General features: G+C 54.7%; 9 protein-coding genes across 9 annotated transcripts; 2 read left to right on the forward strand and 7 right to left on the reverse strand.

Annotated features, from left to right (window-relative positions):
• Positions 1 to 710: 710 nt before the first annotated feature.
• ACET3X_002526 (uncharacterized protein) lies at positions 711 to 2,488 on the reverse strand (the record flags this gene model as incomplete). The annotated part of the gene is made up of 2 exons (XM_069449279.1): positions 711 to 1,624; positions 1,672 to 2,488. 2 exons carry the CDS (start codon positions 2,486 to 2,488, stop codon positions 711 to 713), a joined length of 1,731 nt encoding a protein of 576 aa, XP_069309073.1.
• Positions 2,489 to 4,219: 1,731 nt separating this feature from the next.
• ACET3X_002527 (uncharacterized protein) lies at positions 4,220 to 4,962 on the reverse strand (the record flags this gene model as incomplete). The annotated part of the gene is made up of 2 exons (XM_069449280.1): positions 4,220 to 4,314; positions 4,407 to 4,962. 2 exons carry the CDS (start codon positions 4,960 to 4,962, stop codon positions 4,220 to 4,222), a joined length of 651 nt encoding a protein of 216 aa, XP_069309074.1.
• A 380-nt stretch (positions 4,963 to 5,342) lies between these two features.
• On the reverse strand, positions 5,343 to 7,438 carry ACET3X_002528 (uncharacterized protein). Its single transcript, XM_069449281.1, has one exon. The coding sequence runs from the start codon at positions 6,969 to 6,971 to the stop codon at positions 5,583 to 5,585; it is 1,389 nt and encodes a 462-aa protein (XP_069309075.1). The 5' UTR covers positions 6,972 to 7,438; the 3' UTR covers positions 5,343 to 5,582.
• Positions 7,439 to 8,057: 619 nt separating this feature from the next.
• On the reverse strand, positions 8,058 to 8,947 carry ACET3X_002529 (uncharacterized protein; the record flags this gene model as incomplete). The annotated part of the gene is made up of 2 exons (XM_069449282.1): positions 8,058 to 8,490; positions 8,544 to 8,947. The coding sequence occupies 2 exons, from the start codon at positions 8,945 to 8,947 to the stop codon at positions 8,058 to 8,060; spliced, it is 837 nt and encodes a 278-aa protein (XP_069309076.1).
• Positions 8,948 to 10,461: 1,514 nt separating this feature from the next.
• Positions 10,462 to 11,629, reverse strand: ACET3X_002530 (uncharacterized protein). Its single transcript, XM_069449283.1, has 3 exons — positions 11,334 to 11,629; positions 10,940 to 11,278; positions 10,462 to 10,885 (listed from the first exon to the last, which is right to left on the reverse strand). The coding sequence occupies exons 1-3, from the start codon at positions 11,557 to 11,559 to the stop codon at positions 10,653 to 10,655; spliced, it is 798 nt and encodes a 265-aa protein (XP_069309077.1). The 5' UTR covers positions 11,560 to 11,629; the 3' UTR covers positions 10,462 to 10,652.
• A 161-nt stretch (positions 11,630 to 11,790) lies between these two features.
• On the reverse strand, positions 11,791 to 13,883 carry ACET3X_002531 (uncharacterized protein). The gene is made up of 5 exons (XM_069449284.1): positions 13,583 to 13,883; positions 13,376 to 13,474; positions 13,246 to 13,316; positions 12,552 to 13,181; positions 11,791 to 12,485 (listed from the first exon to the last, which is right to left on the reverse strand). The coding sequence occupies exons 1-5, from the start codon at positions 13,764 to 13,766 to the stop codon at positions 12,006 to 12,008; spliced, it is 1,464 nt and encodes a 487-aa protein (XP_069309078.1). The 5' UTR covers positions 13,767 to 13,883; the 3' UTR covers positions 11,791 to 12,005.
• Positions 13,884 to 14,931: 1,048 nt separating this feature from the next.
• Positions 14,932 to 16,593, reverse strand: ACET3X_002532 (uncharacterized protein). Its single transcript, XM_069449285.1, has 3 exons — positions 16,423 to 16,593; positions 16,111 to 16,374; positions 14,932 to 16,062 (listed from the first exon to the last, which is right to left on the reverse strand). Exons 1-3 carry the CDS (start codon positions 16,513 to 16,515, stop codon positions 15,034 to 15,036), a joined length of 1,386 nt encoding a protein of 461 aa, XP_069309079.1. The 5' UTR covers positions 16,516 to 16,593; the 3' UTR covers positions 14,932 to 15,033.
• A 2,650-nt stretch (positions 16,594 to 19,243) lies between these two features.
• Positions 19,244 to 22,782, forward strand: ACET3X_002533 (uncharacterized protein). The gene has a single exon (XM_069449286.1). The coding sequence runs from the start codon at positions 19,659 to 19,661 to the stop codon at positions 22,227 to 22,229; it is 2,571 nt and encodes an 856-aa protein (XP_069309080.1). The 5' UTR covers positions 19,244 to 19,658; the 3' UTR covers positions 22,230 to 22,782.
• A 642-nt stretch (positions 22,783 to 23,424) lies between these two features.
• Positions 23,425 to 24,031, forward strand: ACET3X_002534 (uncharacterized protein; the record flags this gene model as incomplete). The annotated part of the gene is made up of 3 exons (XM_069449288.1): positions 23,425 to 23,600; positions 23,682 to 23,789; positions 23,839 to 24,031. The coding sequence occupies 3 exons, from the start codon at positions 23,425 to 23,427 to the stop codon at positions 24,029 to 24,031; spliced, it is 477 nt and encodes a 158-aa protein (XP_069309081.1).
• Positions 24,032 to 24,077: the final 46 nt, after the last annotated feature.

A 24,077-nucleotide genomic window follows, 5' to 3' on the forward strand; every position in this document is an offset into this window, starting at 1 on the left:
TTAACGACACCTACCCGGGGGCTTTCCCTGCCTCAGCTTGCATAGCACAAGGCCTTTGATTCCTTGCATGGCGACGATCCCCTTCCCCAAACTTACCAAGGGGGAAAATATCAATCAAAACGCACGGCCACCCACGATGCTCGCCACCGACTCCCGAAGAAGCGGGACGGGCAACGGTTCCTATTATAACCCCAATTCCGAAGTTATGGTAAGACAGGAAGCCTGAAAGCTTAGCATCCCATTCTTTTGCTAAATCCATATGCGAACCCGCAGCAGAGCCCCTGAATTCAGATGTGCAGTGCAGTGCAGCATTCACAAATCCAGTAATTGCAGTGACTGAAGAGGAACAAGCATATATTTGCTTTCTAGAGATTTGAAATCTAGATACCAGGTACAATGTGTACTTCCTTGACGCAATGTAAAACCGTGTATATACACTCCTGGGCGCCGTGATCGCGCCCGTCCTATCCTGTTGAAACCAAGGAAGAAGAAGAAAATGAAAATTTTCTGGTGTCGCATGTCATTAGTAAGTTCCCAATCCTGACCGATGAATCCAATTCCAAGTGAAGCAATGAGGCGGGAGAATCCTAACCGTGAGTGATGCGGATGAAAAGCCCTGCATCGCAGAGAGAACGCCGTCATAATGCATATGCAATTCCATGATGCTTGTGTTGTTGAACAAAGGAAAATGTGTTTCGCTACACCTGCCATTACGCGGCGATGAAGGCCGCCATCATAGCCAACACACCACTCAGAATGGCGTAGTTGGCACCACTGATCTGAGTCGAAGCGGCATTACTCTTCTTCGACTGCGTGCCGTCTGGCTTGAGGACGGCGGTACTGCCTAGTTGGAAACCAATGTTGGCCACCACAGCTTGGCTGTCCCGGACGGGGACGGAGATTCTACCGTTGCCATCAGCTGTGGTAGTCGTGACTGTGTTCTCAGTAACGGATGACGCGCCAGTGACGTCGTCGTAGGTCATGCCGTTCCATGTGACACCTGTCTGTGAGTCTGCGCCGGGGGCTGTGAGGTAAGAGACGTAGACTTCCTTGTTAGCGTTTGCAGAGCCAAGGTTGAGGTTGAATGTGAAGCTGCCCTTGTCCGACGTGGAGGCATTGACTTGCTTCGCGTTGATCATGGTCACGGCTTGGAGCTTGTCGTTCGCATAGGCTGCGTACGCACGGATGCGGCCGTCATAGGCAGCACCTACGTTGCTAGTAGTGAGAGCGGCAATCTGTGTGGTTCCGTTGCCGTTGCCAACAATCTGTGCAATAGCGGCATGGGCGTAGTACTGCGGTCGGACGAATGTGGTGTCGCGGCCATACATGGGAATAGGGGACCAGGCACTGGCATTGGAGTTGTCGGTCATGTGCATCTGGACCGAGGAAATGCCAATGGATGCTGCGTAGAGGAAGAAGTTGAGGGTCCAGAGAGAAGCACCGAAAGCGTCACTCACGCCGGGCATGCCAATGGGCCCAACCGAGCTCATCTCGCGCAGGACGTAGGGGTGGTCTGTGTTGAGGGCGATTCCGACCTGCTCTTCCCAGTATTTGAACTGTGTGTTGGTGGCATCGAGGTCCATGAGGTCGTCGAGGGTGAGGGGTGTGGGAGTGACTCCGATGACTGTTTGATGTTAGTGCAGAAAGCGGACTCATTGAAACGTGACATACAGTAGAAGTAGTCGTGCTGGTTCCAGGTGGCCAGGAAGTTGTCGCCGTTCCTGCCCTCCATGATGCCGTCGTCTATGAGCTGCTCAATCTCAAACGTGGTTCCGATGGTGGAGGCGGTCGCAGGAGCCTCGAAGAAGGAAGAGGGCAGGCCAGCAGCCTTGAGCACGCGCTCGTAGACGACCTCGCAGCGGTCGAGCCATTGGTCGGTGTACGTGTTTCCGTCCCAGGGCGCAGAGCGGAAAGAGTTCTGGAGCCACAAATCGGGCTCGTTGCCGATCTCGAACGAGTAGAGCTTGACGTTGTTCATGCCGTCGACGGCGGCCTGGGCCAATGCGGTAATCTGGTCCTGGTAGTCGTCGTCCATGTAGGCCATGTTGAGTCCGAATGTGACGGGCGTGTCCTTGGGGAAGCGGTCGAGCGCCCGGAAGTAGCTGGGCCCGATGATCATGGAGTCGGCGGCAATGGCGCCCTGTGCTGTCGAGTCCTGGTTTGCAGTCCACGCATATTGCTCGTTGCTCGCCTCAAAGACCATGTAGTCCTGCGTGTTTCCCCCCAGGCGAATGTGCGGCGGCGCACCCGAGTAGTCTGCGAGGTTCTCTAGCAGCTTGATGGAGAATTGGTTCGTCTGCTCCTTGCCGGTGAAGGAGAAGAGATTCGAGGGCTCAATGCCGAAGCCCGCATACGAGGGGTCGAGGTAGTTGGAGGCGCCATCAGGCGGGCTGTTCCCTAGCGATATCGAGATGGACTGGGCGAGGGCAAGGCGCACGGCGGGTAACGACAGTATGGCTAGACTGCTGGCGGATAACGAGGGGATCATGGCTGCTGAGGTAAGCCGTCCGGTGCAAACGAGTGCAGATGGTACGAGAGGAAGAAGTAAAAAAAAAGAAGCGCGGAAAGTAAAGTCAAAAACTAGCAATCAGTAAAAGCGAGCGCAGGGGAGGTTATCACAGGAAACGGAGAGTGAGCGACATGCAGCCAGGGTCGATGATGAGTGGACGCTTGCAGGGTGGCCGGGGGCGTGAAAGAGGTGTCAACACTTTCAGACATGCGTCACTAAATGGGCCATAAGTGGCGCCGGTCCGCGCCATGCCAGACGACGACGCGCCAGACTCAACAGCACATGACATCACGAGCCGCCATGCTTCCGGACGCTGCGACACCAAGCAAACCCCTCTGAGACGTCCGGCCTCTGACAGCTGGGTGGGGTGGGTCACTGATGGACATGACATCCCACCCTGCGTCTCTCTCGCTCTCTGATCCCTCGAGCAGCGCTGCAAAGAATAGAAAATAAAAGAGGATAAACGCGTCAGCTGCTGCCGACGACACTCCGTGTTCCCATTGCGGTAGCTGCCTCAGATCTGCGCCCACGCCAATCTGAGCGGCTGCCGGAGCCTTAGCCACCAGGATCCGCCGCAGGAGGCTCAATAAGCCTTGTTTCGCCATGGCCCCGAAATCCGCATCACTGTCCGATGCTCCCTCCTCACACCAGGAAGGCCTCGTCATGGGCCTTTGGTCCCCGTGGATCTTCGCGGGCACCTGGTCCACACCTGGGAGCGCGCGGTACGCCGCCTACGCACGCAGGGCCCCGATGCACAGCGTCTGGATAATGGCAATCCAATATTCCGCTTCTGCGCCTCTCCCCTGCACCCGTTCGCTGCTTCCACATTGGCCCGTTGACAAGACGGCATGCACACTACTGGGAGCTTGATTTATTGCCCAGCCTCTTCCAGCTCTCCATCCCAGCCCCCTTCGTAACCTTTGCAACAGCCGTAGCCGCATCCACGCCGGCCTACCATCTGATGATGCAAAGGGGGAAAACCTTCTTGATTACACGTTTTGCTAGCCTCAAAGTTTGGCATGATTAGCACCTTCTGCCTTCATCTAGCTTTGCTGCGCCTAGAATAGCACCAGGTCTCGAACACGACTTCAAACTTGAGCTGAAGAACCCGAGTACATACGCCGTGTACATGCTTGCAGCAGGCCAGACGGATGTCGCGGCCTTTGTAAATATCAGCTTACATCATCACGGCACATGTACAACACATCATGTTCAGAGAGGCGTCGCTAGCGAAGACACGGCCAAAACTTCCCGTGCTGGGCGGTGCTTGATCCGTATTTGCCTGCCACTAAAATGCACCTCTTGCTACCGCACAAGTATGATGCGCGTCTGATGCTGCGAAATTGAGCTACGTCCACCTATCTGATCACGAAACTTGCTTGTAGAAAATTTGGTCCATCATGTCAATGCCGCAGTTCCGATATGGCGTTGATTGTATGACGTATAGCTTGGTGGAGAATACCGACAGAGGAAAGTATATCGTGGTCCAGCCTAATGCAGGGAAAGCATGCTTGACAGATGTCATACAGCTCTTGTCCGCGGATAGTATACGTCTTTGCCTATTGCGATATGCTCTAGAACCAGCTCGTACTTTTAGTATGGCGTAAGAACCAGTGCGAGCGATGCATTCCCCGGATTCAATCTCACGGTGTGAGAGCGTTCAGTTCTAGACACGGGCCTTCTCTTTCTGTTCATCGCATCCACTTCTTCTTACAACTTGCCCATCATCAAGTTTCTAATCATTTCCCGTCCAGTGACCACGGTGGTCCTCCAGAGTGTTGGGAAGTCCAACGTGCTCGAAAATGCTACCACTCTGTTAGCCATGAACTCTCCAAGCTCCGTCTTCATCTCTCGAAGATGACAGTACAAGATAAGAACAAAAGAGTCGGAAACTTACTATCAGCATACCCAAACCCAAGCATAGGCGGAATCCACCCCCTCGCATACTCCAACGCAAAGCACCCACTATCCATCTTGTACTGCTTAACATCGCCCCTCTTCAGATGATGCACGCTTCCCTGAGGGTACACCTCAGCCTCATAAACGCCCTTTCCAGGCCGATACGCCAGCTGCTCGCCCTTTAGGATGTGAAAGTAGTCATCCGCCGTATGCCGACCCGTATGGCCCTCTGTCCCAATCGCCGTCCCAAACACAATCAGATACTCGGTAACAGACGCGTGGATAATGTACATGGCGCCCATGGCACCGCCCGCGTTGTTAAAGATCCATTCTTCGTCTAGATTGATGTGCGGACCGTGGGCGGCAGAGAGGGAAGATACAATGTGCGACACGACAGAGGCCGTGTCGTTTCCGTGCAGGGATAGGGCTTCTTGGCTCAGACTGTGGAGTTGAGAAGGAGTAAAGATGTAGAACTTGTCCAGGTGCGAGTCCAGGCTGTACATGAGTGTTGTCAGGACGCCGAGGATGGCGCCGAGGGCAAGGAGGATGCGCATTTTGCCTTGTCGCTGCCTCTGCTAAGGAACGTATGAGGTGAGGAAGTAATTGGTCCAACTCGAAAACAAAACCTTTTGTAAAAGGGGGTGATTGTCTTTTTGTTTCCGCTGTACTGCATTTTATGAGGATCGCGAGGATTTTCTGTATCATCAAAACGCACGTGCCAGCCGGAATAGGAGAAGTCCGGGACCCCGGATCCTCAGCTCATGTCCAAGATGCCCAAGCCTGTTGTCTGCTAATAAGCACACCCGTATTCCGGGTGGGTAGGAGCAGTCTTGGCCTATCTAATCAACCGTGGCTATACTATGTAGGCGGTCGTGTATGTTCATCCTTTCCCTGCGTACAAGAAGAAGAAAAGTCAAGATAAATGGGTATAAATTTGACAAACAAAAACTGCGTACAACATTGAGAGTATTACCTCCTCTTCCATCCCCATCATTACTCTTGGGTGGGTAGCCGAAAAATGCGATAGATGATATCCCCGTGTCAAAATCTTTTCCCATCCCTGACAACGCCGTAAACCATGCAGAACGTCGTAAAAATCATGCTAGACGCGATTACACAAGAACGATATATCCAAGCACCGTATGCACATTAAGAAGGCTTGCCCCTGGAGTCATCACCAACCCCCAATGAAGGTGATGAAGCCATCCACCATGTCAATCCAGTCCTGGCCATTCAGTGTTCCAGCTTTTCTCTTCGCCCAGAGAACCTCGACCATCTTGCCCAGGTGAGCTCTAGCCTGCTCACCCGCCTCTTTTGTGCCATCATTCCGCACCAGCTGCACCCTGCCACCAGCAAACTTTTCACTGAGATCAATCTTGAAACTAGCGTCACCGTCTGGCGGGCAATATAGTTCCTCCCGTGTCGTCGCCGGCCCAATGACACCCGGAGCAAGCTGCACGAGGTGTCCATGAATCAACACACTCTGTGCATGACTCCTCTTGGGCTTGAACAGCGAGCCGCGCACCGAGAAGCTGACCAGTCGTAGCAGTCCTGCACCGTCCCCAAGCCGGATGATCCAGTCTCGGAAGGCTTCGTACATCATCTTGAATTCGACTTTGATGACCCAGAGGTTGTAGCTGTAGAAGATGGCGAGTGCTTCGGAGCGGACGAGGCGTGATACCGAAGCGAGTGGGTGCTGCATCTGGCCGTCAAAGGTGGAGATGCAGTATACGAGGGGTTTATCGATGACGAGATTATCGCAATTGCGGTAGATCTGATGGCGGATCTCTGGCGGCAGTGTAACGAAGGTGGGCGGGGCGGGCGTCATGTTGTCAGTAGAGGGTGTATTGATATCATGAATTGATGTGGTCTGGACATTTGCCAAGTGAATAACTTCTGTCTGGTCTTGGTGCAAGGCAATGTGTGCGGCCCAGTCCCTCTGCACGTCATCGGACCCATCGAGCTGGATGCGGTCGAGGCTGTGGTTTCTGGAATGGGAAGGGGAAAGCGCGTAGTCGTCCATGTGCTCATCGTCGTCTGGTCTTTCCTCTGCATACAGCTGCAGGCCCTCCAAACGCGAGGCATCGGGCAGAGTCGACAGGCCGTACTGTTGCGAGTGCTCGGGCGTTGAGGGGAACGAAGTAGCCTGGCTCTCGAAGCCGTGGTAGTCGCCGTGCTCGCTCCCATCACCCAGCAGGTCCGCGTCGTCCGAGTCGGTGTCCGTGTCGGAGCCAATGTCTATGTCCACGTTGAGTCTGTATCTTGGAATCTTGGGCGGCAGCGGGTGCGTCGGGGAGCTGGGCGACGGCAGCTGGGTAGCGGATCGCTTGCTCGACATGCGTACAATGGTGCCCTTCTGGGACATGTTTCTTCCTCTCCGCTGGCTGGCGGCGCTATCCTCGCCGCCGCTCGTACTCAGCTCCGGCGCGCCGTCACAGTAGCCACACGGCGGTGTTTGCACACTCGTATCCAGAGGCTGGAGTTTCGGAGAGCGCGCCTTCATGGCTTCAGCGTCGTCCGGGGGCGTCTGGCCCGTGACCGAATACCTGCGTTGGGTGACCATGGTGACTGCGGAAGAGGCAGCAAGGAGTGCGGAGAGAGAGAGAGAGACAGGGAGAGTGAGAGGGCAAGAGGGCAGGCAAGAAGGCGCGTCGTGTTGTGTCGTGTCGTGTTACGTGGAGTCGGTCGAGTGGCAGGCGCCAGCAAAAAAAACCTTTCTTCTGCGCAGATGTGCTGGCAGGCTGCACGATGACCTTTCGCAGGCCCTCGACGGCGCGCAATGGGCGAGGCTTGCGGGGTGCGTTAGGTAGCGCTGCGGATGCGGCCGAGTGGACTGAGAAGCGGATTCGCGAGTGGGGAGACACCACTTGTTTATCGATTACGCCGCCCGGGAGAGACTGATGGGGCCTAGCTAGAGGAGAGGAATATCACAGAAAACACGCGCGCAGACGGGCAGTCACGCAGGCCTCCAACAGGGTGGGCGAAAGGGGATACAGGTATACAATCGGCACAAACGGATCAGGAGGGAGATGAAGGGCGTAGCATGTTTGGCAACTGGGCAACAATGCCGCGTTTCATCATCACCGCAATTTGTCGTCGACGTTGCACTGCCCACCCAGCCATGATCAAGCTCCACCGCCAATCTCTCGTGTAACCAATCTTCGCATCTTCAATATTCCATAATCGCGACCCGTCGCGAGCCCATGGATGCCTGCTTGGCTTATCGCTGTATTGCGATCATCCGCCGTGCGTGGCCTCATGTCAGCACATTGTCTCTTCACGGTCTTTTTGGGGAGCTTCTCCCATGGCAGGTGAAACGTGTTTGCTTATCGCGTGCCCGGTCGTCATTCACAACCTGAAGCTCAACAGTCGTCAGAATATCCATCCATCCACCCCCCAATCGTCCCTACCTGTTCACGCAATAGCCATGGACATCAAGTTGCAATAATTACATTGGCCGACTTCGGCGTTAGGCGATACTCTACCTGGCTAAAATTGAACGAATGTAGCTAACAAACATGGACAAGCGCCTATCCCAATAATGATCCTGTTGAAGGACATTGCAATCGCCCATCACACGCAACTCGTATTCCTTGGAGACACACGCATGTTGAAATGGTGCTATCCCTTTCAGCGTCCTACCATCCCTTTACAACTCACCCTTCTTCTCCATTCCAACCGGCTCTCTAACCATAATGTCCAACGGTATATTCCTTCCACCCCTCTGCAGGTTGATCCTTCTCGTCTCCTCGAAGCCAAACTTCCTGTAGATCGGAGGGTTGGCCTCATTGCTCGACTCCAGGTAGCACGGCTTCCCCTCGCGGTCTGCAAGCTTCGTTACATGCTCAATAAGCTTGCGAGCATGACCTTTACCACGGCCGCTGGGCTTGGTGCCTAGGTAAACAAGATACCAGGCGTCATGCTCTCGCTCGCCGAGCGCAGTATGCATCGTGTCGTGGAGGAGGGGCAGGAACTCGTCGAAGAAACGGCGCTTGCCTTCAGAGGAGAGGCGGTAGTTGAGGCGCCACATGCCAGAGCGGAATATTGTCAGGTAGTCGTCCATGTTCTGACCGGGCGGCATCCTACGTGCGTGAGTTCAAAGACCCATGCCAACGTCACAGCTTCGACAACTTACCACAGTGCGACTGCTTCAAAGTCGCCTACCGTAGTCACTAGTCCCTTGAGGATGTGAGCATACGTTATGTACTCAAGTATCTCGACATGCAAGGCCCATTTCTGCTCCTCAGTCCAGTGCTCACGGTCAGGCACGTCAATAAAGTACCTGGCAACTTCGTCCTGGCCAAATGCTTCCGCCAGACACTCAGCAGCCTGCTTGTACTCCGCAGCCGTAACGACGCGGACGCCGTCGGTGAGCGGAGGCAGAACAGTAGCGCCAGCACCCTTTGTTTTCTGCTTCAGGATTCGGAAGCTGGCAGGTACCTCATTGACCCTAATGTTAGCAGACTTCAAGGTTGCTGACTTGGTGTCCACTGTGTAGTTACAGCCGACCGGCGTAACGGCAGAGAACGTTTTCGCCATGATTGCAGTTTCGACCGCAAGCTTCTACTAGTATTTAAATGGGATCTGCCGCTTCGTTTGGTTATAGGGACAGTCGTGGAATTCGCCAGCGTGAGGTGTTCCCCGCAGGGCTCTGAGTAGGATTCGGCGAGGGTGAGAGGTTAGTCACTTGAACTGCGGTATATCTAGCTGAGGACCTGAAGTTCAAACAACGCTACTAAATTGTCATCAGTCTGGTTGTGGCAATGGGTCGTCGTGGGCTGAGCAGGAGCCGTGACCGTCGATTGCCTGCCATGTAGTATACCTTTTCTGAGCTTTGCTGGGTCTTTACGTTTTAGCCGGACGATTAAGATCTCCTGTATGGACTCTAGAGAGCTGCGATCTCGAGACGGTATCGACTCGAGAAGGGTAGCGTAGTGAAGTGAAGGCTTGACGTAGATCTACCGACATCAATGTAAGAGGCTAGATGAGCTCCCTCTTGAGTTCAGGCTCGACAGACGCAGTGTGTCAGTCCGATGAGGTAGTCTTGCGTCGATAGTGTGCGTCTCGGGTCAACGATGTGCCAACCTTTATGTGTGTGTGTGTGTGGACTGGTGGCCGTAGATGTATGGTTGCTTAGAGTTTGAGCTTTGCTTTTTGACTCGCTAGCAGCTTTGTCACAAGACCAGTGACGGCACTGCAGTACGATGCTTGGCTGATGTCGAGCAGCTGCAGCGGGCGTCTTATGAAGGGTCGCGAACGGAGGTCGGCTGCAGCCGGTTGCGTATGGCGTGGGGGTGCAGTAGCTAATGACGTGAGGTGAGTGTAAGCTGACGGTCGGCACCCTGTGCCAGATGTAAGGCTTGTGTGTCTTTGTGGTGCAAGTCAGAGATGGGAAGCCAGGAGTTTGATATACCTCCATCCACCCTGTCTGATCGGCGCACCAAGCGCCGCCAGGTGGAGGTAGAGGTCATGCTTCACGCATGTAGCTCAGCGCGGGAGCTATCTTCGGACCAACCACTTGGTACGTTACGCATGCGAGTGTCGTCCTCATTCGTCCTGTGACCTTCAACTTGGTGTCGGGCCGAAGCGGCTCAACGTAGACGTTGCCCTGTGGCTTGCTTGCTAATCGTTTGGCGTTACAACTTGCGGCTTGCTTGCGAACTGCCCTTGGCGACCGAGATTCAAGACAGAGAGTACCGGGTCGACATCGGATGCCTGGCGAGAAACTGTGGAGTGAAGAGGAAGGGTTGCATTGCATACCTCGGCTGTACCTCCTCAAAGCAGGTAAGCGCAAAAGTAACACCAGCATTAGGCCTACGCTCTCTGGCAGCTAACGATAAAGCAAGCACCTGGAACACTTCCGCTACATGATTGTCCGCGTCTGGCTCGGGTCCTACTAATCTATCAGCTGGAGATATGCCGTAGGCGGGGCTAGCATACATCACCTGTCATGCAATGATATTAAAACACAATGATAGGAGAGAAGCGGACCTTGATGCACGCACGATAAAGCCACGCCGACTAGTGGGCGTGGGGAATGATCAAATGGTCAATGACTGGATTAAATGGCAGTTGTGGTATCTAAGAAAGCCGGGCCTGCATGCACGTACCGCCTCACTTTCGGGAATGGGGGGCAGTCTGGGCCAAGGATCTGGACGCCGGTACGCTCGAATAGCATCGGGAAGGATTGGCGCACATATTACGGTGCCCTGTCATGTCGTTGGGTAACGCTTCTTCACGCGTCTTACATGCGGCGAATTTCCGTCTCTCCCATGTACTTCTCCAAGCCCGAATCGAGGTGGTCCCACCATTCGAAAAGCATGCTCTCGCAGATGAGCTTGAACCACGGCGTAAACTTGAGCGACTTGTCCTGGAACATGGTCTTGAGGTCCTCCTGGGACACCCATCTGGAATCGCGGGCCTCGTTAGGGTTGACATTGAGGTCCACATCGGCCTTGATGAATAGGATGTAGTCAACTAATGATTCGTAAGTATTCGTCCACGTTTTCTAGAGCCAGTAGCACAGCTTACTCTCATGTTCGCCCCACGTGCCGTCACTAGGCGACTTGTAGTGTATCCGGGTAAGGAACTTGAAGTCGTCTATGGGCACCTGTTCGGCCTTGATGCCCAGTTCGTGGTCCAGCTTGCGCACTGCTGCGCGACGCACACCCTGAATCGATTCCTGCAGGCCAACGCCAGTCTCTCCTGGTATGCCTAGTGGGTGCGAACAGCAGGTGTTTGTCCACATGTCTGGGAACGTAATCTTCTCGGTCGCGCGCTGCTGAAGGAGGAGTCGGTTCTGGGAGTCGAAGAGGAAGACGGAGAATGCGCGGTGAAGGAGGCCTCGATCGATGTTCTCCATCAAATGGCCTACGACATGTCAGTACCAGGCCAGGTGGCGGCGGGTCGCGCTGTAGCCACTTACAGAGTTTCTTGGTCGCGCTGCCAATGGGGATGTCGTTGTTGTCCAGCACGATGCACACCTCGTCCATGAGGCGTATCTGCTCCTCGTCGTAGCCCTGGAGTGCATTGTCGCTCGTGGCCGAGTTGTGCGATCCTCCGATGATGCTGGTGTTTACTTCGGGGAAGAGGCGCAGGACATTCTCCGCCGTAATCTCAGGATGCTGCGTGACAGTCTCAATGGTGCTCATGATTGCGAGTTGGCACGCGTGTAGGCAAAGAGAGTTGAGGCGTAGAAGATATGCCCCGAGAATTAGGAGGGGCAGTCGGGGTATTGAAGAAAGCGAGCACGCGCCCACCGCCCCTGTCTCTCATGCAGGGTTCCGCCTCCGCGCCGGTTTGGGTCGATTAGCAGTTCGCCAGTCTGCCTGTAGCAGTTCGCCACGCGTCAGATCACTATGAGAAAAGCTTTTTTTATTGGTTTGCAAGCGCTTTTGTCTTATTGTCTAGTTTTGACCGTTGCTCATCATGTCGTACTCTTTGCCGAAGCCTATGGGCTTTTTCGATCCAGGTATCAATAACTCAGAAACTTTTCCGTAACCGGAAGACATGCAGATATGCTCGAAATGACAATCCCTGATAATAGTAAGGAAAACAACCAACTCCAAAAGCCCAGTATATACAAAGCGTCTTGCGCTTAAGCCACGGTGGCAGTCTTGTTCTTCTTGGCGACTGGCACTTCGGCCTGTGCATCGGCGGTGGCGTCAAGCTCCCGCTTCTCTGACACGCCGTTCAGCTCGGCCTCAGCCTGGGCGAACTTCTTCTTCTCTTCCTCAGTCATACCAGGGAGAAGGGGCACCTCCTCCGTGGCGTGCAGGTTGTTGTGGTAGGTGCGGATGATCGAGTCGGTGTCGTCAAGCGCAATCTTGCGGATGTCTGCAATGGCCTTGATCTTGGAAGTGCACTCTTTATACTGCGCATCCGTCATCTTCAAGCCAAGCTGCTCGGCACGGCTCTTGATTGCGTTCCATCCAGTGAGCCTGCTGGCAAAGTGTACGTATCGGGACATGCCGAAATCTTGGGGGTTGATAATCTCGTATGTCGAAGGGTTGTTGAGAATGGCCTTGGCGTGGATACCAGCCTTGTGGGTGAAAGCACAGAATCCGGTGATGTAGTTCTGCATACGTTAGTGCGTGATCTGCTGGAGTCTCTACTGCTGTACAGTTGTAGAACGGGCACTTACGTTGAAGGGGATGTTAACCTCGACAAGATCGGCAACCAAATCCTCAACCTCCTTGAGGGCCTTGATGTTGTACTTGCTGGTGACATATTCACGGTCCGCAACAATCATGCGGGCCATGAGACCTCCAAGAGGAGTGATACCATTACGCTCACCAATGCCAAGCACGGAGGTATCAATGTGAGTGGCACCAGCCTCTAGCGCGCAGAAAGCGTTCGCAATGGCGCAGCCAGAGTCGTTGTGGAAATGTGTCTCAATGTCGCAGGAAACGACACCGCGGAGAGTTCGTACAAGGTCGTAGACCTGACGAGGAGATGCGCAGCCAACGGTATCGGCGATACCAACACGGTCGACGCCAACCTTGTCGACAGCGCTGTAAATTGACAGAAGGTCGACGAGATCTGAGCGGAACGAGTCCTCAGAGCTGAATCGGATCTCCTTGCCCTTGCTCTTGACGAACTCGATGACCTCGAGCGCCGTGTTCTTGATGTATGTCATGTCCTTGCCGTGGCTGTGCTCGCGGAGGTACGCCGAGGTTCCGATGACAACATCGAGACCATCAACACCAGTCTCGACAGCAATTCGGGCATCGTCCATGTGGCATCGTACGTGAGTAAGGATCTTGGCTTTCAACTGGCACTTTGTCAGATTGCGTCCTCACCGCCAAATCATGACAAGGAGAAAAAAAATTACGTACTCCGAGCTTGCAAAGAGCTTCACAGTCCCTTCTTGACTGCTCAGAGGCAGCAGGGCTGGTGACTTCGATGTCTAGATTTGTGGTCAGCTTCTGAAAGCTTCGCGCCAAGTGCCGCGGAGGATAGCCATACAGTCAACACCAAAGTTGTCAAGAGCTTTCGCAATCTTGATCTTGGCCTCGAGATCGAAGTAGGCGTTGGCGAATTGCTCGCCCTCTCTCAGTGTGCTCTCTGCACAAGTAAGTTAGCGCTGCTTTTTTTTTCTTGGTGCCCAAGAGTAAAACTTCAGTCGGCGCGAGTGCGCATCCGATAACGCTGAAGATAGGCGTTATGACGTACCGATAATCTTGAATCGGCCAACGTTTGACAAGAAGTCGCCAACAGGCGCATATGGGCTCTTGTGCGAAGGGTGAGGGTTCTGTCTGGTCTGAACGCCTGTGAAGCCTTCCTTGGAGCCGTTGGCGCCGTTGGTGCCATTGCTATGGCCGTTGGTAGCAGGTGTTTCTTCGGGCTGAGGACACATGTTGGGCAATTGGTGTGGAGGGGAATGAAGAGGTAGGAGGGTTGGCGGATGCAGGGCGGTATTTGAATGCCGGGCAATCAATTCCAAGGTGAGTCAAGAAGGACAAAAATCTGCTGCGAAGAGCGATGATGAAAGCACTGGGCCGGGATCGGGTCTGTAGCTCTGCGCTAGCCACCTTTGCTCGCATGTGGGGTTTCCGTCCGGCGGCAGCCAACGAGATGACTCTGCTTGGATGCACACAAGGCGGAGTAGACTTCGTTTTTCCGCTCTCAATCTGTTTCCTCTCCACAAACCTGGAGAAAGTGCGGCCGAGGCTCCAGACTGGATGCCTATCCTGGGTCGAGCAACGGAATTCTGGATGCAGACCATGCCATTGGCGATCCACCTCACCGCCTCGTTACCCAGGCCCGGTGGTGATATTGGCCGCGGACTTGCTGCACGCGACACAAAGACACACTCAACACTTGGCGTCTTCCAACATGTGCAGTCACAAATGCAAAAAGAAACGACAACGGTGGGTCGCTACTCGTGAGTCTGTCGAGAAAATATTTTCATCCTCTACTGTCAGCGTACATACAGCCTTTCGCTAGTAGGTGTCACACAACCCCGCTTTGAGTCAAAGAAGTCGTATGTATCATGAGCCCTGCACCAGCGTGGTAGTCATGACCGAAACTCTGTTGATGGTCCATGTAGCACGGTACGGATCGTCCCTGGTTTCCAGTCCCCTGGTACAACCTCAGGGTACGTACGTACCTACCCAGGTAGAAACACTCCAACAGTCGCGCAAGATCAAGGGCTATGTGTCTTAAGCTGTAAGGTTGGACCTTCGAGTACCGTTCTGAGCCCTTAGTACAACCCCAAAGGTCAACGTGCTACTCTATAGTTTCCATCCTGCGCGGCTATGAGACGAGCTGTTCGTCTCCATGGCTATATGCAGGCTCTCCCGCTCGACATGGTGCATTGGACATGGTCAAGACCCTGATCTATACCAATTCTGCGCCTGCATTACGTGTACTAGCACTGGCGACCCGTGATCGACCCAGGAAGTGCGCTGTTCTTAGGTCATGCACCTCAGTAGCTTCCATGAAGATCTGTTTGGAAGACTGCAGGTTAGAACGGAGGGTCCGGATATCCATCACACTGTAAAGTAGCAAGCCAGAACAATAATTAAATCAGAACTACATGGTATCGCAACCCCTGCAACCTGGTATCATCAAAAAAGATTCCAAACGCCAACGTAAGCTGCTTGTACGTCACAACAACGGCCCTAAATGCTCTGCTCCATCTCCGTAATGTAGAGCTTAATGTGACTCTCCATCTTGAGGTACTCGTCATGGGCAGCGTGCACCTCGTTCTCGATGTTGTCCTTGAGTTCGGCCATCTTCTTCTCCGTCTGCTCGATACGCACCCGCCGTCTCTCCATTTCACGCCCCTTCTCCCCTCGCTCCTCGGTCAGCTTGGCATGTGTCTCTCGCAGCTCCTCCATGCGCTTACGCGCACGCTCCGCCTCCTCGTCGCCCTTGGTCTTGAGTTTGCTGGTTCGCGCGTTGATATTGCCTAGCTGCTTCTGTAGGAGGCGCTCTTGTCGCTCGACATCCCGGACGTTGTTGCTTCGATCTGCCAATGCGTCTCGGTGTCTTGACGCCTTTGCCAACTCCTCCTCCTCGCGTGATAAGTCGGCTTGTACGTCTGTGAGTAGCCGTGTGCACGAAGTAACGTCTGTCGCGACCACAGCGAAGGAATCGGTAGACGTTTGAAGGGCGCGAGCACGGCGGTCTAGCATGTCGATCTGGGTCTTGTCTCCAGTGAGCCGGTCGCTCAGGTCTCGCAGTGACTCTTCCAACGCTGTCGGGCTCTGTTGTGTGTAAGGCTTCAATTTGATAACCTCGCGCTGCACGTTCTCCTTGTTCTCGACCCTCTGCTGCAAGAGCTTCTTCAGCCTATCTTGCTCAGCTTTCGCACGCTCGAGCTTCTCTGCAACCGCCTCTTGACCCCTCTTCAGCTCCAGCAGCCTGCTCTTGAGCTCGTTGTTGCGTTTTTCCTTCTCTTGCATGAGCCTTTGCGTGGCGGCACGGTTGCGCTCAAGCTCGGCCAGTTGCATTTCCTTTGCTTGCTTGTCATCGTATAGTTGTTCGATTCTTAGTTTTGTGCGCTCGGCTTTGTTGAAGTGCTCGTCTATGATCTCGGTCTGTGACTCTCGGAAGCGGATGAAATTGATCATGTAAGAGAAAATCTTGACCAGGCGGCCGTGGGTAGGTTTGTAGAGGTCGTTGAAGGTGAAGTCGTGGATGCCGCACTGAGCTCGTTAGTACTGGCCGACAGGCCCGGAATCAGAGGCACTCACTTCGCGAAGAAGTTTCCTCAGAATGACAAAAAAGGCCATGAGATCCCTCGTGTCGCTTGTATAGAGCCTCTCCGCATCGCCACCACACATGTCTTCGGCAGCAGCGCGCATTGCTGGCGCAACGACTTCGCGTGTTGTGTTCATGAGCAGCTCGGCGAGCCATTCGAAGACCTTCTGGATGATCTGGGGATTGGGCTTCTGTAGATCCGAGACGGAAAATTGAATTCCAATGTCCGAGATGCAGCCTGCAATCTCATGGTCGGGCTGTATCCGTCAGTATTGCGCAGGGTCAGAGGAAGTCTGCGCGCATACCAGAGTCATAAATGCGTCGTGCTCGTTGGCGGGCGGCGCACGTTGGTTGTGCTGCGTCGTTCGCGCCATGCTCATGCGCCCGTTGTAAGACATATTGGGTTATTGCGCGACCTCGGTCGGATGTGAGTGTCTTGGTCGAGCTGTTCGCTATCGTAGGGTGGTATTGTTCAGGCGGTGGGCAGTGTTTGTTTACAGGGTCCAACAGTTTGTTGGCACGGAAGGAGCGACCTCGGGTGCCGCCCTTCCGGATACAGTATCGCGTAACAGCGCATCGATCCATAACTCCACCGCCAGCTCAGACATTCTCCCTCAGTTTGTACAAGATAAGCAATACGCGTAACCGCTATATGCGCCTGCGGTCCTATGGCTCGTCTGATGCAAAACATCTAACTTTCTGCCTCCGGAGGCATAACCAACAGGAAACGTTGATTATCAAGCTTAACTCGTATGATGACGGGAACGATGTCCGCACAGTAGATACGACCGCACGTCAGCAGACCATGACTCTCTGGTCTTGTTTAGTTTTAGTTTAGTTTATTCGTGCTTGGAACAGACCTGACATGCCTTACATAGTTTTCATTACTTCAGTCAGCGGAGATGGCAACGGTAGTAATCAAGAGATAATGTGGCAATGACTGGCCATCTAACGTAGCAATATTTTGTAAAGTTTGTATAAACGACTAGAGATTCCAAGGTTGTCCATGTCAGATTTAGACTTTGACCTCGCAGTCTCGCTGGAGATGTGGGATGATATACCAGGCCTTCTTATGTGCACAGTCTCACGTACATGAGAGCAATGGACACAGGCAGTCATAGTATATTGTGTGTTGTTCTCTCCGCCTACAGCATAAGCACGAGTGTCAACACCAGAACCAGACAGCTGTATTCAGAATCGTTGTATCCAGAGCCGAATAGAAGACTTTGCTAATTCTGGGTGCATGAGAGGGGAGCGTCTCACCAGGAGAGCAAGTACCAAAGTTTCAGTCAAAATAACTAAGAAAGAGGGCCTCCAGGACGCAAATGTGGCGAAATGTAAGTTGCCTGCTCAATCTATGGTACACACACTAGCCACTACAAGAGGTTTCTTCGGATGATGTACTGGTATGGTTTCGGGCTTGTTACTACTGTGTTGGTGTGTTCGTTTCGCATAGTTGGCGGGGTAGCTAAATGTCCGTCGTTGTTTGTGCGTAGAGGCCATCTCCCGCAAGATACGCGGCTTCCGCGGCTTCCGCAGCGTCCATGCAAACAAGTATTGTATTACTGTCGTAGCTGCTACGATGCGTCCAAGGGGCTGACGGTGATACGCATGTCTGTACCGCTAGGGATCGCGGAAGGTCGAGCTCTATTGGCTATATTCCATCAGGGTCAAAGTCCACAGGTGGGGCGATACCATATCTCGGTACCGGGAACCTAACTGATGTGTTTCCTGCATCTGGTGAGATCTGACATCAGAGATAGGATCCAAATGTTCCCATCGTGGGCCATGGACTACGAAATGATGACACGCGCCCTACCTTTGGAGTCTAATAGTGCGTTTCGTGCTCGAACCACTCGATTGAACTGTGAGAACGTCAAGTAGGTAAGTTTAGCCTTGTGGTTAGGCGCTGATCTCTCAATAGTGCTAGATCTGGACGCGTGCAAGCGTATGGGTTTAGACTACGGCACACTATACGTTTCCCCAGACAAGGGAGACCTGCATGGCAGACGTAGCCATGACGTCTGTCGCTCCCTGCAGATATGTCCCCGACGTCGACGGGTGCTGCGAAATGCCAGCGACGCAGGGAACGGAACCAAGTGTAGGGACTGCAACAGGCTATGCCAAGGTACAGCCAAGGTAAGACAGGATAAAACACAGCTTCGTGCGCTTGAAACACGAGCTTGCCACGCCTAGGTGGTTTCACGGGCTGAGAGGCTTGGAAGGACCGTTAGTTTTCAGACGAGAAGTCAAAGCATGTGACTAGCCGTTTTTCCCGCCCGACAACGGTACAGTCCGCAGTGATAAGGAATGGCCGCGGAACGAATAGGAAAGGTGCATGTTGGAGACACGGGTACCTGAGTGGAGGAGTGCACAAGGTTGTTGTCGACGCTCTCCTGACCGGCACAGATGCAGGAGGATTCGAAATGCTGGCTAGACAATTGCGCCGTTGGGCTGCAAGACCGACGTGGCTCTCCATGTCCCGCCGAATTTTGAATATTCGATACTTCCCGCAGCACGGTGGCATGCACGGTACCGTCGCGAGGTGTGTTGTCGCTGCAGCGTCGCCGGGCGTGACGGGATGTGCTTTCCTTTTTCTCGCAGGCCATGGTCACTGAAGTGGCTCGTAGCCATGCGACCAGGTGAGAAAGTTGGTCGAGAGATTGACCTGGCCATGTGCTGGCCAGACTGGGGCGCGTGATTGGCAGCTGGCTTGATGAGCGATGGCCAGCTCGTGGGTGTGGGTGGCGTTTGGCGTTCGTGTCGAAGCAGCGCTAGGCAGGTTTTAACGACAGGGCCTTGTGAGCCGAGTCCATCGGCGCCGCCATGTCGAGATCGACCGGCCGGGTGGACAGAGTTTTGGTTGTGGCAGAGTTTGTCGTGGTTCGGTGTTGGGCGGTGCAAGTCACAGCGACGACGGCGTGGTACCGCGTGCCGCACCAGGGCAGAAGCAAGGTGAAGCTGGCCTGGCAAAAGCAGTTTGCAGTCGGCGCGGCGGCCAGGGCCCTGCAAATGCCCGAAACAAAAGAAAGCTATTTTGGTGTGCCTCGTGGTGGGGATCGACATCAGCAAGAGTCGAGCCCACCAAACCAAGCCCTGAAGGGCACACGCCTGCACTGTGCAAGCCTGTTAGGAGTACGAGGCGGATCGTCCCTTACATCACACGCAGAGCATTCACAACTGGCGTCGTCCTCGCTCGTTTCCCAACTTGCATTCCCATTGCTCTCCCCCCATCCGCACCAGTCAGGCAGTGCCCTGGAGTCGCATTCACACCCACACCCGCCGCTCCAACGTTCGCGCCAAGTGCTACCCGTCGCCCCATCCAGCCCGCCCACCAATATGCAGCCCAACGGACCGTGCAGCGACACTCCCGAATCCAGATAGTCCGCATTATCGCCATCACGCACACACACGCACACGCGCACGCAAACACACACGTCACGCCCGCGCCGCCCCAACGCGACGGCCGCGACTCAACGCCTACAAGTGCCTTTGCTTTGTGCAGTCGCCGCTGCCCTGGCGCCCGCACGCTCGCCGCTCCATGTGGCTGTTTGGGCGAAGACGCAGAAAGGCCGCTAAGCTCAAAGACGGACCCACTGAGGTTACAGACAGGAAGCGGCCTGTCGCAGAGCAAACCAACACGATTCAGACGGGCAATGGACCGCGACGAGGGCCCAGCCAGAGCCAGCGCCAGCGCCGCAGAAGGGGTAGTTCGCGCTCCACGACGGCCTCGGTGCGCGACGTTGAAAAGACGCTTCCCGCGCCCGCGTTTGCGAGGGAGTGGCCCTCGTCGAGCGCCGAAGACATCACCGCCCTGCCCAACCAGCAACGCCTGGCTCACAGCCCGCACCTGCGCCCAATAACGCAGGAACACGCCGGCATCCCCTACAACTTCCACTCGTCCCCCTCCCACCACAGCCTGCCGCCCTCTGCAAAGGACCGTGGCAAGCTCCAGCGACCCCAGTCGATGCGCAGGGATCCGCACACTGACTCTGCCCTGGTCCGCCGCAAGTCGAGCAAGAGGCGAAAAGAACATGATCACGTCCGCGAGGAGGAGATCCGCGCCATGTCATTCCCCATGCCGCAGAAACGTCCCGCTGCCAGCTCTGGAGGCATGCTCCGCCGCGACAGCAAGAAGGTCAAGGGCGCCCTGAACCACCGCTTCGAGCGTCCCATGTCCAACGTATCACTGCCCCTCGAAAACTCCATCCACTCGTCCATGTCTGGCAACTCGGAGAACCGTGCCTTCCGCGTGAGTGCACTCGACATGTTCTCTCCCCGGCCCACCATCCGCGTCTCCGTCGGCTCCAACCACTACGCCGGTGACCGCATGTCACCCAACACGTACAGCGAAAAATCCACACGCCGGCCCATCAGCAGCAGCGCAGACGAAAAGGCGAGCAGGAGGACAAGCCGCATCGACGACCTCGCCGACGAACTCGATGCCGGCGCCCTACGCGATATCCTTGAGCGAGACAAGAGACGGAGAGAGAAGAAGGCCAAGGCTGACCAGGAGCGGCTGCGGAGAAGACTCGAACGCCGTGCAGAGAAGCAGGATGCCATGGAGGCAAGAGGCACGCCCGCCACCCCCCGCAAGGAGGGCACAGGCACGGTTGGTCTCGGTATCGAGCGAGAGGCGCCTGTTCCCATGGAAGACGTCCGCCCATCTACACCACCGCAGCCGCAGCCGCAGCCGCAGCGGCTCGACATGCCCGCCACACCCCGTACCAACGAGAACAACCAACTGCCGACACCGCTGGATAGCCCCACCGAGGAGCCTGTGGTATCCGATGCTCGGGAGATTCGTTATTCACGAGGCAGCGCCTCCGCACACGTACACACTCGCGGCCCATCCAACGCCTCAATCCTACCAGAACTCATCTCGGAGAAGCTCGCAAACGACATGCCTGTAGACTCTATCGAGCATGGGCACGATCCAACTCGAAGCGGCTCGCTGCACCCCATTGACACCACCGATACCTTTGCCACGTCAAAGCCGGGCTCTTCCACACGCCGGCGTAGTTCAGAAGGCAGACGTATGGGTGTCTTTGCATCACTGTTCCGACGGGGGAAGCGCAACTCGCAAGAGCAAGCACGACCCACGCCATCCGAAATCTCCTTTTCCAACACTTCGCGAGAGTCCATGTCTCGCCAGCCCATCCCAGCCCACTTGGTTGGAACCGCACCTCCCACCCAACCTATCCAGATTCGGAGGCCTTCCAGCGTGCCCCGACGGACAATGTCCAAATTCAGAGAGGATCTACCAGAATTTCCTCTATCACCCCCGGATTCACGCGTCCAGTCACCAGAAGTCCCCTCAACGAGCGTCATTGCTGCCCGCCGAAGGAGCCAGCATCTTTCAGATCTCCACGTTGGGTCGCTTCCTGGCGACCGATCTGATTCTCCTGTCAGTCCAGGTGCGCCCGTCAACGTCATGTCACAATCGCTCGCCTCAGTCGACTCTGAGGGATCTTGGCTCTCTGGTCGACCACCCAAGCGATCGTCAAACAGATCGCAGATGCGCTCCAGTCTGACGTCCTCAGCCCCACTACGAAATGACGATTTCAATGCGTCGTATGAGGAGTTGGGCATGGCCGATGATGAATACTTCAGAAGATTGACCCCGCTGCCAGACCACAGAGGTCGATCCCCTCATGCAAGCGACGATCGGGGACGCAAGGCTAGCAGCACGCTTATGACGCTAGATGCTGCGGCTGAGTCCGATGAGGAGGTTGTGTCTCCCTCCGAAGACGTACCGCCTGCCCAAGAAGGAGGATTTGTACAAAGCAGCGTCGGTCGCCAGCCTACCATTATCCACCGCCGACCCCGCGTCAAGTCTACTGAAGGCCTCCTCAGCATGTTTCTAGACGATACTGAGGATGCATCATCCAAGGTTGCCGATATTGGACAAGAGTCACCGGACCCGGATTCTCCAACATCGCCCACATCGGAGGAACCGGTGCTAGTACAGCGCGCTAAGAGCGTCGATCTCGGTAAAGGCCATGGTCACGTTCGTCACCTCAGCGCTGGTTCCGCAAAACTCCTGGATATTCAGAAGCGATCTAGTACACCAGTACACGGCCGGTCGCCCAGGATGTCTGAGCAGGAGTAAAACACCTGTTCCTAACGATTGATTTCCTCCAGGAACATGCATGCATGCCAGCCACGCCGTTCATTTAGCTTTCCTTTGTATCCTGTCACTCGTTTACATTTCCTTACATGTCTCTCCCCCAACTACAGCCACTCCTTTGAATTTCCTTAGCTGTTTTGCTTTTCGTTTTGGCTTAGCTGCATGAGTTCCTGGACCAATCGACCGTTCGGATGGATGTGCTCCCTCGGACTACTCAACTGGATTCGGATTATCCCCCCAACTGCATAGCGTGGCGTTGGCATTTGTTTCAAAGTTAGTTTTTTCTGCGTGATACCACAAGTTGCCAGGGGCTGCTTCTGTGATACCCTCTTTTCGGGTTGTGTTCTTTTGGGCGTGTAAGGAAATATGTGTAGTATATAGACGGGCTTGAGGCCCGGTTTGGGTCATAGGGACTGCCACATTGTATGAGGTTTTTTGTTTTTAGGGTAGATCAGATACCACGGGCACGGCGTCGAGAAGACGCTGCGTTCATCACTCTTTATGAAGAGAGATTAGTTAAATCAGCTGTATCAGCTTTGTACATTCTCAAATTGGACCTCGAACAAGCCTCTCATGGTTCCATGACGTAGTGCGCACGTGTTTGGGCTGCTCCACGTGGTGATGCGAAGCTACATGCAAGGGACAAGAGTAACTCTGCAATGTCTCACGCAACACAGAGTAGAATGCTACATGGTCACGGTGTATATGACAGCGAAGTTTGTCCCGTTGTCTTTGTCAGCTGCATCCGGTGTTGGAAGCAGCACACAGGGGGCATGTCGCCGTTGCGTTGCCTAAGGAAGAAGGCAGGCCCTGGTGGGGCAAATCGGGCGGTCGGGCAAGCACGTCATCTATCATGGCAGCCCCTCTGCGCGGCAAGTGTACAGTAATCCGCGCTTTATCATCACAACGCCAGACCTAAGAACCCGTTGGAAACCCTACTCCACCGACCATCTCAAATACACGCACAGCCTTTGATATTGTAAGTAACGCCTTTCCTATTTCCGCTCACATTCCCCCGGCATCTCTGCCAGTCTCGGATTTGCGCAGGGACTCGAACGGCTTTGCCGAAAAATAAGCGCATCAGAATTGTTATCGGCAACGGCGGCCAGTTCAGTCCATCAGCCGAGTTCTTTGAAATCGCCCTCCCCTGCTGTCTAACCACGCTTCTACATATACTATGTTTGCGCCGTCGTCCTTTAGAGCTACCAGAACACTGCTCACATCTACGCGTCTGCAAACAGCCATCAACCCCACATCCACCGCAAACCTCTACCGTCCACTCTTCACCCAGAAGTTCTTCCACAACACCGCCAAAATGAGCGACGATCACAAGGGCGTACACAACCTCAAGAAGTAAGTCGAGCTGCCGTCGCATTCCACATGCGATGCACGACGTCATACTGCTGGACATATGCTGACGTGATGGCCTTGCAGCAAGGACGAGTTCGAGGCAGCCATGGCAACCAAGGACAGCCTCATGGTCATCGACTGCTTCGCGACATGGTGCGGCCCTTGTAAAGTGATCGCTCCCCAGGTCGTCAAGTAAGTTGTGCCTTGCCATGACAATCACGCGCCGCTAACCGTGCTCTAGACTCTCCGACAAGTACCCCCAGGCGCGCTTCTACAAGCTCGACGTCGACGAAGCCTCCGACGTCGCAGCAGATCTCGGTATCCGCGCCATGCCTACCTTTATCCTTTTCAAGAACGGCACCAAGGTCGCCGAGGTCGTTGGCGCCAACCCCAAGGCTCTCGAAACCGCTATCCAGAACAACTACGAGGAATAGAGCGCACAGTCGAAGCCGCCCCGCAAACACAGACAATCGCATCCAG

Source organism: Alternaria dauci, chromosome 2 (assembly GCF_042100115.1).
Source record: "Alternaria dauci strain A2016 chromosome 2, whole genome shotgun sequence".
Taxonomy (NCBI): Eukaryota; Fungi; Ascomycota; class Dothideomycetes; order Pleosporales; family Pleosporaceae; genus Alternaria; species Alternaria dauci.